This window comes from Eublepharis macularius, chromosome 10, assembly GCF_028583425.1.
Source record: "Eublepharis macularius isolate TG4126 chromosome 10, MPM_Emac_v1.0, whole genome shotgun sequence".
In the NCBI taxonomy this organism is placed as follows: Eukaryota; Metazoa; Chordata; class Lepidosauria; order Squamata; family Eublepharidae; genus Eublepharis; species Eublepharis macularius.
In genome coordinates this window covers 24,167,622-24,182,409 of record NC_072799.1, presented here as the reverse complement: position 1 = coordinate 24,182,409, position 14,788 = coordinate 24,167,622, and the positions used below count along the sequence as shown (strand labels likewise).

Here is a 14,788-nt window from a genome sequence, read left to right as displayed (position 1 = left end):
GGCCAGCATGCTGGCCCCTCTTCAGGAATACTGAAGCTTGCCGAATTGGATCTGCTTCAGGTATCTTTACCCGAAGCGAAACCCGAATAGCACAGCCCTACTGCCTGGCATCTAAAAATGCTGCTCTAGCTTCTCTTCTCAAATAAAATCAAAACAGTCCATGATCACAGACTCATATTTTTCAAAGAAACAGCATGAAGCAAAAGAGGAAGAAACCAAGAGGAAATGGGGAAATCTTAGTACTAGCTTGGTGCAATAAAATAAGGGGGGAGTGAAAAAGGAACCATAAAATGATTAACATCTAAGTAAGAAGAAAAAAACAATTCAAGTTCAAGATGAAGAACACGAGAGGGAAGAGACTTTGTAGTAATTTCTTTAAAGTGGGACAAAGTGGAAACCAGTTGAATATCTAAAAGGAAAGAGCAAAATGCATAAAGGATTGAAAAGAGAGAAAGTACAGAGACAAGAAATAACACAAGGGAGTGAAAGTTTAGTAAGAAGATTAGTATTTGATGTACAGAGACACTAAAGGAGAAAGCAATCAGGACAGATAAGAAGGTGCAAGACCATGAAAAAGCTTGAACATTAGAAGAATAAAGGAATCCAGTGAAGAGAAACATACAGAGGTCTAACATGATTAAAATGTGAAAAAAGAAAATTTAGTGAGCAGAAGAATTGAGAACAGAGATATGAGTTTTAAGCTGCAAGATAAACAGACAGGATTAGCAAAATGTTACAGTCAACATGAGACTTAACAGTGCAGTACTAAGTAGTTACTCCAGTCTAAGCCCATTGAAGTAAGCAGGAGTAACTCTGCATTGGATTGCGCTGTAAGAGTCCGAATAAGGATTTTACTAAAATCAGAAAATATGTATGTGCAGGTCATCCATATAGGTCACTGCCTCTTAGCATGCAGGTTCCAGTTACCATGAACTTGACTAATTCTTTATCAAAGTGACCAATTCTAGGCCCATCACAGTGTCACAGTATTCTATAGCTAATGTATTGTCAAATAAATACTTTATTTCATATACCGTGAACCTTCTGCTCATCATTTTAGTCATTTGCCGTCTTAATCATCTCATGCCCCCAACTAAAAAAGCCCCACCATTCTAAACTCTTCTTTTTCTTCTTTAGAACCATAATACATTTCTCAGGCATTTTAGTTGCCTTTTTCCATGAGCTATCTTTAGTGTATGGTATATATTTTGCAAAAGGACAAATAAAATGTCATACAGTGTTCTTGACAAAGGTGCATGTCGAACATTCTGTTTTATTTTCACTCCCTATCTTAATAGTTTCTTGAATTTTCTTGCTTAATTTTGCAGAGCATTGGCAGGTGTCTACAGAAAACCTGGGATGCTTTGGAGAAGTCTTAAACAATTTAATGCTGATGTGACATAAGGATTTTTTTGTTCAATGTACATAATTTCTCACATCTAGTCTCTCTCTGCCATTTCCTTACTCATCACTCACTCCAGAGAGATCCTTTAGGAGCTCTTTGCAGTCTGCTTTTATTTTTACAGCCCTGTAAGTTTTGATGCTATTTGCAAATCCATGCCTGATTCTGCCGTTTATGGTAGAGGAAACTTCAGTATAAGCCTACAATTCTGTGCATATTTAACATACGATTAAGATCCATTTAGTTTAGCATGGGGCATATTTCTCAGAAAGAAAGCTGGGGACCAGGCTGCAAATCCCGGAGCAGAAATCCCATCGACCACAGTGGTTAAAGGATGGATGGCTCATAGATTAAGCTTTCTGAATGCTTTTAATACTAACTGTATTTAAAATGGTCCTTTGCTTGAGATCAGCAAGGAGTACTCAAAAGAGATACAAGGTTTGTCATGTCACAAGCAGCATTGCAAAATAAGTTTATATAGCAAATAAAAAAATTATTTCACTGTCTTGAGACACCATACAGACTGACAGTGTAATCTTCAAGACTCTTCTAAACCCATTGACTTAAATAGGTTTAGTCTACCTAGGACTGCACTGAAAGTTAAGCATTTTAAAAGCCCCTTAATTTCAGTACTAGACTTGAGCACATGTTTAAGCACATGAAAAGTACATTTTTGCCTTTGAAATAAATAGACTTCAAAATATTTAACATTTAAATAGCCTGTTCAATTATGGCAGAATTTTCCTGAGCTGTTCCACTTCAGGCTGCCTTCCCCAGGGGAGGAGAGAGAACACGACATATTTCAGTTGTTTCCCTTTATTCTCTCCTCCACATGCATAGAAAAATACAATATTAGAGAAAAAGCTAACCTGATTTCTTTCTCCTTCTGTTAATAGTTTTCTACAAGCAGAGATTTTTTTTTTCTCCAGAGAGAGAATTCAAAAATGTATCTCCTCACCTTCAGCCTGGAGTACTCCAGGGAGGGAAATGACCACTCGATTCTACTGATTGTATGAACTGGCTGGATGTTCCTCATAAATAATTGGGGTTCTGCTCACAAAACGAAGGCATGGGGGCCAAGATGAAATGTTGAATGCCAAATGCTCATTAAGACTATGTTTAAGGGGGGGAAATAAATACTCTTTGTCTTTGCATATTAAAATTAAGTCAAGTAAACATAGCCAGAGTTCTGTCCAATGTAGGAGATTAACAGAGTTGTGGTTTGCTTGCCAAGGATTCATTTAAATCAGTGCCGCAGAAGGCACTCAAGAATAAGCACAGGCAACAATTCAGCCTTGACTAGGAAAGATAAAGTGTGTGATTTTCATAGCTCTTTGCAAACTTTTGTTGTCTTTTTTCTCTTGCTTTTGAACACACAGATTGATATTTTGAGTCAGCATTTGGAAGAAATGTGCCAGATAAAGTTTGTGCTGCAGAGTTTTAGGATTGGGCTCCAGGTGTAACAATGGTTGATTTGTGATTCTTTGTCCTCTATCAAAAACATTTACAGTCTGGTCTTGAATTATATCAGTTAAAGTGAGACTTTTAAATGAAATGCATTCATTTAACTGCAGCAGAATCCAATACCAGTGTCGCCGAGGTTCAAGTTAAACCAGATGCCAGGCACGGGTTTATTTGAGCGGCCAGTGATGCAATTTACCTGAGAACTGTAGTTTCCAAAGACAGAGCCACACAGGCCTCTTGGGGGGATGAGAGGGATTCCCTCGCAGCCCTCCATCTTGCTGCTGCCAGCTGCTTGGCTGATTCCTTACCTCTTCCCTTGCTCCTGCTGCTTACCTGCATCCCTCCTTCTCCCCATACTCTCAATGGCTGCATTCCCACACACTTCCAGAGGGAGTGAAATCAGGAAGAAAGCAATGATGGTGCACAATGGCCCAGAGCCCCAGATATACTGCCACCCTTGCACTGCCAGCCAGAAGGGGGGGGAGAGAGGGAGCCGAGCGAGCAGCTGAAGTGTAGAGGGAGAGGGAGCCACCAAAGCGGGCAGCAAAGGGCTGTGAGAGAATCACTTCCATCCCCCAGCAAGCCCACGTGGCTCTGTCTTTGAACACTACAGCTCCTGGGTGAAATTGCATCACTGGCCACTGGAATGAACCCATCATGCCAGAGATCTCATTTAGCTTGACCCTCATCATGAGACAGTTAAGCATGCCAAAGAATATTTGACAAACTAAAGAAAAGAAATCTGAATTTCAAATTTCCAAATTTGAGTTTTCCAAGGTACCAGTGTTTTAGAGTGAATTGGGATTTCATTATTGGGTTTCAAGTTAGGTTTCAAGCCACTCCATTATTTTCATAATCTAATATTCCCTTATTCACTGTAATAGCATGTTCACCCATTTTACCAGTTGATGAAAGAGAGATTGGCTGCAATATTAAGAGTACTTCCCTGGGACTAAGCCTCACTGAATAAAATAGGGCTTACTTTTGAGTACCCTTGCGTAGGATTGCTGCTAAAATATCCATTTTCAACTAGAAGTATTGGAAGCATGTGTCCTTTTCCTCCCGATGGACTGGAAAAGTAGCAGTGCCTTTCAGACAAGATCCCTTCTCCCTGCAGAGGCTCATCCTGACCTTCAAGTTTCAGAGGCAAAACTCCTTTTTTAGTTAACCCCCAAGGAGTTATATCAATGAGAGTAGAGCTGTGCATAATGTTGTTCACATTTTGTCTTTTTCTTTGAACACAGACCTCCTGGCTGTGCCTCCGGACCTCACATCTGCTGCTGCCATGTACAGGGGCCCCGTCTATGCCTTGCACGATGTGTCTGACAAAATCCCTATGACCAACTCTCCCATTCTCGATCCACTGCCTAACTTGAAGATCAAGGTGTACAACAATTCGGGGGCAGTGACTCCGCAAGATGATCTGTCCGACTTTTCGTCCAAACTTTCCCCACAGATCACACAATCCTTGCTAGAGAACGAAGCATTAAATATGAAGAACCAGAGCCTTGCTCGGCAGACAGACCCATCGTGTACTGCTTTTGGTACCTTCAATTCTCTCGGGGGTCATCTGATTGTACCCAATTCAGGTAAATCATGAAAGCAAGTAATTGCCTGAAAGAAACGTAATGGTGTTTCAAAGTACAACCATCTATTTTTTTCCAGCAGAAGAGAAAAGAAATTAAGGTCACAATTGGAAATCTCTATCATCTCTGTTTAAACCAAATAGTAGCCTTTTCCCATTTGGATTTATTTAGCTATTAAACATCTTCTCTCCCCAAAGCCCTGGCCTTCTTTTGCAGAAAATTGCAAAGCTCTGAGCCATTGCTTTCAGAAACATTAGGCCTTCCAAAGTCCTTGTGTGAAGTGGGATTCTGAACCCTTGACTTTTTCTTTCATGCAGTGCCAAACGAAAAACAAAACCAACTTCCAGGCAAAGTGCCTTACTGTTGCCAGTAGACATAATCAGAACAAATTAATTAGGAAACAAATAAGTTGCTCTAAATTTCCATTTCCTTCAGATGGCATGGAAGGAAGATGTTGACAAGCTAGAGAGTTTTTTTACTTCCAGTTTCTGGAATAGAGTACAGTGCAAAGCATGTCTCATACACATTATGGAATGCTGGGTAGATGGGGTTTGGCTACAAGATGCTATGGAGTTATGATTATATTGTACAAGTGGGGGACCCACAAGGACTTGTGAGGGCAGGGCATCTCATTTTCTCCAGCATGTCCTCTTTCCCTTCCCGGGCACCCTTATGGCCTCTCCCCCTTTTCCTGTGGTGCCAGCTGAGCAGGGCCCAGTTACATGGTGGGGGACCTGCAAGGAGGTGCAGGAGCAGTATTTCACCTGGGGTACCCTTTATCTTCTGCCCCACACAATTTCCTCTTTTCCTCCTCCTGGCAACCTCCGCATGCTCACCTTTCCCTACATCCTTCTCTTCTTCAAACCCATTAAACAACTTAACTTTTATCTGTCCCCCATTAAAATCTATATTTATTAATTTACTTCATTTGTATACTGCCTTTCTCTACAGTGGAAACTCAAAGCAGCATACATCATTCTCCTTGCCTCTGTATTATCCTCACAATAACCCTGAGAGATAGATTAGGCTGAGAGTGTGTGACTGGATCATAGTCACTCACTGAGCTTCACAGCAGAGTGGTGATTCAAACCTGGATCTCATAGATCCTACTCTGAAATTCCAACTATTACACTACATTGGCTTGTTGTGGGGGCTGCTGTTGAAAAGTACTAAGCAGCCAGGCCTGGATGAGTCATGCAAGTCATGTGGTATCAAGTCATCCAATGGTTGCTGCTGGCCCTGGCTCCAATGAGTCATCCCTCAAAGGTCCAAACAGCCTTGGAAAGGGCTCCAACCCCACTTCCTGTTTTTCCTAACAGAAACCAAACCTGGAATACTAGATAAACTGTTATGGTTACCTAACAACAGCCGCTGAAAGCATCTGATCAAACCTCCAGATGTTCCTTTGATCATTTTGGATTTTTTTTTAAAAAACCCGTTTTTTAAATTTCAGGTTCTTCTGCAAACCTAAGTATTTTTCAGGTGTGTATGAAAATTTCTCTTGTCTGTTCATAGCTCTGATCTTTGGATTTAAGTATCCACAGGTCAGGACCACTTGGCTATTGTGATTAGGTTCACAATTCAAACATGGAACAAGGACTTTAGTTTTCTCATTTTTTCCCTAACAAGAAAAGCACTTTTCACACAGCAAATGATGCATAATTAAATTCTTTTGTACACAAATGTGCACTATAAGGCAACTTACACTGTATCAGACCACTGAGTCCATTAAGGTCAGTATTATCTACTCAGACTGGCAGTGGCTCTCCAGGGTATCTCTGGTAGAGGTTTTTCACTAACTACCTGGATCCTTTAAGTTGAGATGCTGGGAAGTGAACCTTCTGCATGCCAAGCAGATGCGCTACCACTGAGCCCCAGTGCCCTCATACCAGGGGGGGGATCAGGATTCTGCTGAGAGGCCTTTTATCTTGTGGGCAAAATGGGCAGTAACTCAAGGCCCACCAATATACTATCAGGCCCATAATTAAGGAAGGTAATGGGGCAAAGCTTACTTTAAAAACTATAATACTTGCTTGTACAGCAGCACCGTAACCGCTCCCAGCTCTACTCGCTGTGTACTGTGATGTTTATCTGCTTTACTCTGTAGCAGTACAAGGACAACTTGTTGAGTACCTGGTGAAAGTTTTAAGCAGAGGAGAAAATGTATGCTGTTGTAGGGCTGGCCAAGCAGCAGTCTAAAGATGGCTACCACTACCAGGCTGCCTGAACACATGGAGCTGAAGGAAGTCCTGCTCTTTTATCTCCAGGCAGTAGTAGTGTAGTTCCTACACAAATGGGAGAGCTACTGAGGAACTTTGTGAGAAAATGTGCATTCTGCACTAACCCCTGCCCAGCTGACAATGTTAGCATCCCTAGAAGAGTGGGGAAGGGGAAGTAGAGCCAAAAGAACTCCTTGTAATGCCTCATCCCATTACAGTCTCTGCCCAGCAGCCTGAGGCTGTGGGTACTTGAAGTAAATTTATTTCTTAAGTAAGTCTACTCATTTTTTCAAAGTTTGCTTTTCCTCCAGCACTTCTAGAAAGACAAGTTTGGTATATGTCCTGCAGTCTTCCCAACAGTGTTTTTTATTACTATTCTTTAGTCAGTCATAATTCTGTTAAAGTTGCTCTAATGTTGAAGTGAAGAAGCAGAGAAAATTTTTTTTACATAGGCTAAGACCCCAGTTGCTTCTACCTGAGAAAGGACGAACAAGGCACCCAATAGATTCTGTTTTGCCCAGGGCCCACCAGTACCTTAACATAGCCCTGATTGTGGCAGCAGGCCACACTTCTTGCCAGCCCGTCTTCCATAGATTATGCAATCCAATCCAACACAGGTACAAACTGTACATGCATCAGCTTGTCTATGCAATTTTATAGGATGCCTGACTTAGCGTACCAAGTACCAACCTATGCATATACAGCTCGCAGCATATTCTAGACAACTTTGGCTATGCAAATGGTTGCAAATAGCCTGTTTTCCCTCCCAACCCGGTTATTAATTCTAAAGAAATGAAGTGCTTCAGAAAATGAGGACGATGACCAGAGGAACCAATATCCTTAAGCAAAAAAGGGGCTGTGCTGTTTCCTGGGACAGTGTTCTGCTGGCTTTCGGTTTAAAATTTTAATTAAAGAAGAATCGCCAAGGGAAATGATCTCATTACTACTGTTTGAGATAGTAAATGCAACTGTTGGTTTTCCTCCTCATTTTTACAACAGGAGCAGCAGAGCAGCCATCTGCTTGTTCTTTAAATAAAGCAAAAGGGGAGGGGAGGATACCCCATTCTCCAGATCCCCTAATGTAGAAAATGGGTGGAAGATATAAGTCATAAACTACCAGGTACAAGTGCCCAGGTGGCAGTAAAATGTTCTGTTTTCGTTAGAGGAGTTGGATGGAACTTCGGCATGCTGAGTCGCATCTCCCCAGACTTCATTCTCCAAAGGTCAGGCTGCCTTTCTTTTTCTGTCTTAATATTCACTACTTTTTATCTCTCTCCCCCCTTCCTTTTTTGTTGTTCCACAGGAGTAAGCTTGCTGATTCCAGCAGGGGCTGTTCCCCAGGGGAGAGTCTATGAAATGTACGTGACGGTTCACCGAAAGGAGAACATGAGGTAAAAGAGAGTCTCTTGCTTACGGTGCATTTGCTTTAGCAACTAATTGCAGGGAGGAGGCAAAGTCTATTAATGCAACATTCTGATCAGCATATATATATATATATATATATGTATTGACGCAGGGCTGAAAAGCTGCTGAGGCCACATAAAGGGGATTGCAAGCAGACCCAGAAAGAGAGCTGAGAAATATCTAAGCCCAGGTCCTTCCTAGGTGATGTACAACTTTGCGATAAGGAGCTAGATTTTGAGGCTGTAACCCCCTGTTGACTTCTGCTGTTTAACTGATGTCAAAGATGAATGTAAAAATTAAAATATAACAATTCCAATGCTACGGGACAGATCGGTAGGATGGTGTGTCTCCCCCCACCCAAAAGCTGCGCCAAGGAAATTTATTTTCTGCATTCTGTATGAACAAGGCAATTCAGATGCATCAGCATGGATATACTTCAGGGGACAACGTAGACACTGCTGTCCACACCAAAGATGCTTCTTGGTGCTTCGTGTAATGGCTGGAATGATTGAAGATTCTTTGCTACCGGCTCTGCCCCATCTACATGCCTGGATGTCCACACCTTTCATTTTTCCATCATTACCAGCGAAATCCTAAGCAGAGTTATTCGAAACTAAGCTCAATGATTTCAATGGGTTTGGACTGGAGTAACTCTGCTTAGGACTGCACTGTACGTCATGCAAATGAGGAATTTGATATTTGATGCAATATTCAGCGTCTGGATTATTTCAGCTTTCATTAACAGTTGTTTAAAAGTATTCCTTCTACACTCAGCCACAGATATACGGAGGCTATGCAGTACATTACTGAACTCTCTTCTGTGGTTTTGCTGGTCTGTCATCCATCCCTAAACTAATATATTTAGAAAACTTAATTACAAAAGGCTAAGAGTTCCCATTTGGTTTTTGTGTACATTATTCATGCCCTGAATTTTGGTAATGGCTAATTACAGAAAAAGTATTTCCTGTTCTGCTGTGATGTTGGCCTTTGTATTTTATTCCAGGCCATGGCCTCCTCACCCACCCCCCCCCCACCCCCCAACATTGCTAAAAACTCACCCATCCATTACAAAATGACACTTATCCCAGTTCACCACGTGGTAGCAGCCACATAAAGCAGCCTGTACACAGTGCTACTAGAGGTAAATAAACTTTTCCTCATAAGGGCACAGTGGCACAATGATGGTCTAAAGTAAGTGAATGAACTAATTTCTTCCAATTTAACAAAGTTTCCCTCCCTGATTGCCTGTAGGCAGTTCTTATTAGCCGCAGGCCATCAGTGAGTGGCTATTTGCAAGCCAGAGATAAACCATGATAAACCACCCTAAAGACAGTACTCCAGGGGGTTATCTGCCACACAGTGGACTTCTATAGCTGTCAATTAAATCTTAAGAAATCCAGTAGAAGCCAGGCTAGTTTGCAGTGCCAGGATGCTACCAGTTAGGTTCATTAGTTCTACATTTTCAGTAAAGGTGATGTAGTTTACTGTAGCTAAAGAATACTGCCTAGATTTCTGGTCATCCTACACTAAGACATAATGTTCTATAACTTAAGACCAAGGCCATTTTTGCACTTACGGTCTAAACTGCCATTTATGAGCATTCGCCACGATCGCAAGGGCTTCAGCATGGTAACCCCCATGTTCCACGCTGTCCAAGGCAGTTTTGATTTAGCATCTTGGGCTTTGAAGCCTCAGCGCTGTTTCGGGCTTTTGGGGATTTGCAATTCATGTCATACTTTTTAAAAAAAAAACTTTGAGCAGGTGTAGTAATGTTGCAGTGTTGGAACACCCCTCCCCCCGTATTTGCTGATTGGGCTGTCCCATGCCCACTGGAAAGGCAATTGGTGGTGGAGTTCTGGGGGAAAACATGTACTTTTCGTGCTTTTTCCGCTCTAATTTTTTTTTTAAATCCAAGCAAGGAAAGAGTTAAAATGCTGCTTCCTCATACCCTCAAGGTAGCTTCCCTGCCACTTTGATTTGCAAATAGCTGTGCAAAGTGCTTGTTTGGGAAGGAATTAGATACCAAGAGGGAGGGGAAAGCAGCCATTTAACCCTTTCCTGGCTTTTAAAGCCAGGAGAAATGTGCAGTAAGGACAATTAGTTCCTGGCTTTGAAAAAAAGAGAGAGTGTGTGCATACCCTCAAGGGAGGAAGGGAAAAGGGGAGTTCAGAGAGCTGAGGAGGGTGGGAGTGGTTTACTCTGCACAGACTATTCAGCTCCCAGGAAAAGGAGTGGGGGGAGAAGAGAAGCAGAAGGGGAGTATAGAGTTCGCAGTGACATTAATCGAGCCAGATGCAATTCGGCAGCAGCTTCAAAATAAAAATGTGGTATGTCCATAGAGGGAAAAATTGGGGATACCGCGGACAAACATTGGTACTGCATCCCATGACTACCTTGTAAGTGTGAAACTCCTGCAAACATGGGAAGCAGAACAGATACTGAAACACTTTAAAGTCCCAGTGCAAAAAGGATCAGTCACCAGCCTGCAAGGTGGGAGTGATAAGTAGATTCCTCTTAATACCTGACAATAGCTGAGCCGCAGCATTCTGTACTATCTGGAGTTTCTGAGTTGACTTTAAGGGGAGATCTATGTAGAGAACATTACAGTAGTCTAGCTTCAAGGTAACTTTAACATGGATCCACCACCCACTCCTCTATTCTTTGAAAGTGAGGCAGTTCCATATTTAAGCACACCACGTTCATACTCATGTCACATAAAAATATATCCTAAGAGATGATGCTAAGCGGGTCATCATATACTACAATATCACTTATACAATTACATTGGGAAAGTAAAACTAATGAACCCAACCAGCAGTAACTTGTGTTTATTGGCTTAATGTGTGATTTGTTGAACAACCATTGAAAGTTCAAAGCATGGCAAACCAATATCCTGAAATCTTCAGTTTAGGCTGTTTTCCAAAAACAATAACAAAACAATCTATAGAGCAATTAGACTGCTGTCAGCTGTGATTATCTGAATACTAAATTGCAAAATGGATTTTATAATGGAAAACTAGAGCTAAGTTTTGGCATCAAAGTCATGGGTGTGCATCAACCTTTGTGAGCAAAGTAAACTCTTTGCACCCCTTTCCCCCCAGTCCCTTGAGCCTCACAATATGACAAGACAATTGTTAATAGCTCAGACGAAAAGCAGAAATGTGTTATTCCTCAGAGACCTACACTCCAGACCCACTTGTTTTCCCACCTGCATGCTTCAAAACTTTTCTTTCTCAGTTAATCTCCCTAGATTTGTTTTTTGCCTTTCTCCAGCAGTGAGACTCTTGACAGCCTTCATGTTTCAGATCAGTCAAGCTGTTCTTTCCACTAGCTGAAGGTTATGGGTGTTAGAGCACTGTGAGGTTTCTCTTTTATTTCATCCCCATTAAACCATTTGAAAGCATGGGGTGTCAGTGGAAGTGTTACCTTTAGCCATCAACATGGGAATCTAATGGCCCATATGAAATGCCAGTGTTGTTCCCAGAGAGTCGCACACGGTTGTTTTCGCGTTTTCTAAAAGACGTGTTAGTGACAACGATGGCTCTATTATCAAGGCTGTGAGGCACCCTCTTACGCCTCGGTAATTGTGGTCATTTTTCAGAGAAGACTCTTTTTATTTTAAAATTAAATATTTCTTACAAACAATTACAACTGTACATAAACATGTTTTTATCTTCTGTCGTAATGCAGTCTGATAACAGGTGTGCAAATATTAAATATTTTCTTAACTATGTGCCAACGACAATCTATCGATTGAAAACAATTAAGAACATGTTAAAATTATGCAATTCAGTATTCCAATAATTAATAAACAATTGCCAAGGGTTACATCTTTGCAGTTACATAATGATTTGGTGTAAAGCAGCTTTCCCTGACCTGGATAGCCCAGGTGAGCCTGATCTCGTCAGATCTCAGAAGCTAAGCAGGGTCAGCTTTGGTTAGTAATTGGATGGGAGAACTCGGACGATGAGCAGGGTTGCTATACAGAGGCAGGCAGTGGCCATGAAAACCCCACCAGGGGTCGCCATAAGTCAACTCTGACCACATAAAGCAGCTTAATAATCGCATATCCTATAAAAATACAGATAGCTAAAATAAATATGTTATAGGAATTACATGACATTTACTTGTTAAAATGATATAATTATTTAAAAGTTTACTCTTGAGAGGCTTATTTCTCCCTTTTTCTTTCAATTGAGAGACTTCCAAGTCAATAACATTTCTAAGATGAATGGCTGCGTGACCCAGCCACAGGGCATTTATTTATATTATTTATAGTCCACCTTTCTCACTGAGACTCAAGGCAGATTACATAGTATAAGTCAATATAATCAACAGGATGGGGCATCCAATGAACAATGTAACAGGGTTTTAATTGCAGAAATTTGAAACGGAGATTAAACAAAGCATAAGAATTTAAAAATGACAAATTACTTTGTAGGTAGGGGTGTGCACTTAAAAAAAAATATTTTTCAGATTTGAGTATCTGGTATACCATATACATTTGGTGTTCTCTATATTCAGGTCAAAATACCAGTATAATATTCAGATTTGGGTTTTGTGCAGAATTCTTAATATATTTGGCTCCATTATTCCATATGGGGGAATCTTTCCGGGGGTCTGGAGGAACCATTGTTCAAGCAAACTACTCCAAAATTGCAGGGAACTTAGTCCTGCCTGTCCACTAAAGACACTCTAATTTCAAGTTGATTCGTCAAGTGGTCCAATTCTGTGGCCCCTGAAAATGTGCCCCCAGCCACTGTCCATTATTTCCTATGGAGGAAGAAACCATTGTCCGTTGCTTTCTCCAGGTCAAAGACAGAAACCTAAAAAGGGCTTAACCAAACACACTAGAGAAACCACACTAGCCAAGCCTCCCAATGCAAAGAGAATCAACAAAGACCAACGCCAAACCAGAGAATCCCAGCAGAACTCAGCTGCAGCAAAGGACACTATTACAAGCCCAACAGAACCAGTGTTCTTAAAGGTGCCAGGAAGAACCCAGTGCCAATGCAAGCCCAATAGAACCAATGCCAAGGAGAATCCCAGCACCCAAACTGGCAAGCCAGTAGCACCAAGGTAGCCAGCCATATCTGACAATGGCATATGGCATGCAAAGCAACACAGATACACACGCAGTAACACTGCTTACCTCCCCCTTCTTCCTGCAGGGAAGCCTGTCAAAAAGGCAGGAGGGGGGGGGGGACAAAATGCTGCCATCTTTAAAATGCAATTTCTGGATATTCCCGAATATATCTGGGTAATTCGAGACTGTAAATACTGGTATATTGAAATATACTCAAATAAGACAGATGTAGCCGGATATACCCAAATAATATTGAATAGGAATTTTTCTGATATATGTTTAAACCAGATATACCGAATTGCACATTCCTAACAGTGGAAGTACATTTATAGCAACAGACAGTACACAGTCCCTAACCTTTTAAAAAAGAATCTTTCTGAACCTTTTCATTACAGTTCAGTCCTATTACCGGAGTAAAAAGTTAGGTGGCAGGTTGTTGATTTCGAGGAAAATAGAACTTGAGAATGATGTCAGTGTGTGCATTAAGCACATATGTGATTCACAATATGGTGGTCAAGCTGCTTGCTGTAATTGAAAGTGGCCTCCAAACATTGGTCATATTCCCTCCACAGTTTAGGCAGTGGATGTTATTGCAAACACATATTTGTGGAGGACCACTGAAATTACATTGGTGATACCCCTTCCTCCTTAGGAAAAATAGTTAGGGGATCTTTTTTTTAACAGTCACTTTTGAACCATTGTCTTTGGGATAATTAATTTGGTGGCAGATACAGTTTTGTAAACTGAACCTAAGAGTGGCAGGACTCTAATCTGGAGAACCAGGTTTGATTCCCCACCTCTCCGCTTGAAGCCAGCTGGGTGACCTTGGGTCAGTCACAGCTCTTTCAGAGCTCTCTCATCTCCACCCACCTCACAGGCTGATTGTCATGAGGATAATAATAATGCACTTTGTAAACCGCTCTGAGTGGGCGTTAAGTTGTCCTGAAGGGTGGTATATAAATTGAATGTTGTTGTTATTGGATTAAAATAATTCTGAAAACATTTTCTTTTCTATTCTGCTTTCATAGACAAAAAATCATGAGTGATTTTTCCCTAGTTTGAACATCTTTTCAAAAATCAAAAGACAGGACAAAATGAAAGGTTGTATAAACTTCTTGCAGAGTAATTCTAGGTAATATATCCCTAGGATTGATAGATGATGCCCAAAGTATCTTGATCCTAATTTAGAACACACACAACATTTATATAAAGGAAAACAGCAGTAGGAAGACTACATTTGGAAAACCTTCACTTAACATGACTGGAAGGGTTACCATCTGCTCCTGTGAGTTATTCATCTCTCTTCTCTCACTCTGTGTTTTTCTTCTTTCTTCTTTCTTTTTTTTAACACAGCCATTCAACCTGTCAATCGAAAAGCAAGATTTCATTTCTGCAACCCAAATGGGTAGGCACAATGACTGAGAGGACACAATTGCTTTAATGGAATCTGTATGACACACACCGCATTGTATAATACAATTTAAAATGATTAGCTAGTGTAGCTTCTATCTACGGAACCCTGCAGATTGTAGTGCAGTGAGAAGGCCAGGAGAATCACAAATAGATTTTCTTACATGAACTACATTTCCCAGTTTTCTTTGAGGAGGCATGACAACTAAGCCAGTTT

General features: G+C 41.1%; 1 protein-coding gene across 3 annotated transcripts in view; it reads left to right on the top strand.

Annotated features, from left to right (window-relative positions):
- Positions 1-14,788, top strand: part of UNC5C (unc-5 netrin receptor C) — a 435,854-nt gene that overhangs the window by 387,564 nt on the left and 33,502 nt on the right. For all 3 annotated transcript variants that reach the window (XM_054990553.1, XM_054990551.1, XM_054990552.1), the window contains 2 exons: positions 4,111-4,455; positions 7,975-8,062. In XM_054990553.1, the coding sequence (XP_054846528.1) occupies positions 4,111-4,455; positions 7,975-8,062 (433 nt within the window). The remainder of the gene's footprint in view (positions 1-4,110; positions 4,456-7,974; positions 8,063-14,788) is intronic.